The 2,215-nt window shown below is 31.3% G+C and overlaps 1 protein-coding gene across 1 annotated transcript; it reads right to left on the minus strand.

Moving 5' to 3' along the window:
* Nucleotides 1–1,097: 1,097 nt before the first annotated feature.
* On the minus strand, nt 1,098–1,460 carry LOC111386314 (protein NIM1-INTERACTING 2). The gene has a single exon (XM_023010777.1). The coding sequence runs from the start codon at nt 1,458–1,460 to the stop codon at nt 1,098–1,100; it is 363 nt and encodes a 120-aa protein (XP_022866545.1).
* Between the last annotated feature and the right edge of the window lie 755 nt (nt 1,461–2,215).

A 2,215-nucleotide genomic window follows, 5' to 3' on the forward strand; every position in this document is an offset into this window, starting at 1 on the left:
ATTTATAGATAAGTTTTGGATGCTTAATAAAGTAATAAAACTAATTTTTTCCAGTAATTAAATAATATTAATTTGTTAATTACAGTAAATTGATCTTAATCAGATTGGAGTTTGGATGGCGTAAAGTGATTTAGCATGGGTCAAGAAACAAACAGAAAATAATTTGGGCCTAAACAAGAGCCCTTTTCTTTTTCTCTTTTTCTTTTTTGCATTGATCCATCAATTTCACAAAATGACACCAATTAGGTTTTAGTCATGGAACTAGCTATAAGAGCATTTTCAAGAGACTTTGTTCTTAAAGAGTATACTTTACAATTTAAAGAGTATCTATAAATTTTAGAGAGTAAAATTTTAATTACTTCAAGAGACTTTTATATTTAATTACTACTCCCAACAATTATTTATTATTTTGCATATATTTTATTTTCACCAACATCCATCCAAATTATTATTATTTTTTGCTTCATTAAAAATTAAAGTATATTTAATTATATTGAGTGAGTTTGCCTCTTCAAATTTAGAAAGTCAAACTCCTTCTCTAAATTAAAAATATTAGGGTTATGCTTGTGGTACATCATAGTATCCAACATGGTGTACAAAATGGACACACTGCACCTCGACATTGGCAACGGCACCTCGGCCAATGTCGAGGTGCAGTGTGTCCATTTTGTACACCATGTTGAATAACATGATGTACCACTAGCATTATTCTAAAAATTACTTGGAAATGCTCCAATGGTATAAAAAACAGTTGAGAGAAAGATTCTAGTTTCGAGTTAAGAATTATTTTACTTTTATGTCCTCAGAGCTGGAAAATAAAAATTTACATGATTGAATATATCTCATGAAAGATCGAGATTTTCCACCTCAGTCGAGAAAATAAAAATATAATTTATATAACTTTTATTATGTATTATAAATTAATACACAATCGCTGATCATGAATAGTATTATTAATTATTTGGTGGAAGCATTAATACTGTGTAGATCAGTAGATTAATTATGAGGCAAAATGTAAAAAATTATCACTCAAAAAACACCTCTTTAATTAAAAAAACGTAATTAGATTTAATCCCGTGTTAAACGTAAACAATAAATTAACCAGATGAAGAGGAATCAGAAACATTTTGTTCAGCAGCTGGATCAGAGTTAAGATCTAAATCTACATTTTGATTATGATTTTCCTCCACGCTTCGTTTTCCTTTCTTGATGCCGTTAAGCTCTTCAAAATCTTCCCGTTTAAAAGACGGAATCCAAGCAGCTGGTTTCAATCCACGGTCAATCTCGCCGTTACGCTTTTCGAAATACTTGATCGCCTCCTTTATTCGCCGGAGAATAGCAAAGAACTCCTCCACCTCATCATCCTCCGGCACCAGCTTCTCGCCGCCTTCATCTTCCACTACTTTGCCTCTCTTCCCGTCGGCATGTCCGCCGTCCACTACCCATTTTCTCTTCTCCATTTCCATTACAAAACAAGAAAAAATTTAAATAAAAAGAGGCAAAAGAAAACGCAGAAACTGCAAGAAATATTCTGTGGTTTGTTTTGGTTGAGGATTGTTGAAATGACTAAACCATAGATTTTAAAGAGAGAAGATTCTAATGTCTTTCAAATTAGGCCCTTGTTTGTCAACCATTTTTCCACATTCTATAACAGTATTTTTTTTATCGTATTCATTTTTAATCATACATTCGTTAAAATAATACAATACACAAATAAAAAAAATTTCTTTTTTTTTTTTAACTATACATTTTAATATCAATCACTATTTTATATTCCAATTTTTAAAATTAAAGGGCCACAAACAGGCTCTAAGAGGAGCCCCTTTGTACACTCATGCATTCCACTATTGTGGACATTCGCTGTGTTGTCAACAAATAATTGGTCAAAAAACCTTTTTTTTTGGGGTTTTTAAGGTGTACATGATATACACCGCCAAGCATGATTATTAAAATTAACGTTGGTGGCGTCATTTCAATGATGTCATCCCGTTGGCGGTTGGTGATTGATTCTGAGGGAGGGAGAATTATATCCGTTTGCCCCTGTTCTTTTCTAATTTAAATGGTTAGAATAATGTTGTTTTGAAAATTTTGTGGTTAAAAAAAAATAAATTTTTTTATTTGCGTGTAATATTATTTTATAGAAGATTGTGCAATTGAAAATAAGAGAGAGAAAAAAGAATGAAAAAGAGAATGAGAGCCAAACGAGGTATTTGGA

This window comes from Olea europaea, unplaced genomic scaffold, assembly GCF_002742605.1.
Source record: "Olea europaea var. sylvestris unplaced genomic scaffold, O_europaea_v1 scaffold3498, whole genome shotgun sequence".
Taxonomy (NCBI): domain Eukaryota; kingdom Viridiplantae; phylum Streptophyta; class Magnoliopsida; order Lamiales; family Oleaceae; genus Olea; species Olea europaea.

Bases quoted from the DNA above. Each gene is read 5' to 3' on its own strand.
- LOC111386314 (XM_023010777.1), bottom strand. From the start codon at position 1,460: ATGGAGAAGAGAAAATGGGTAGTGGACGGCGGACATGCCGACGGGAAG.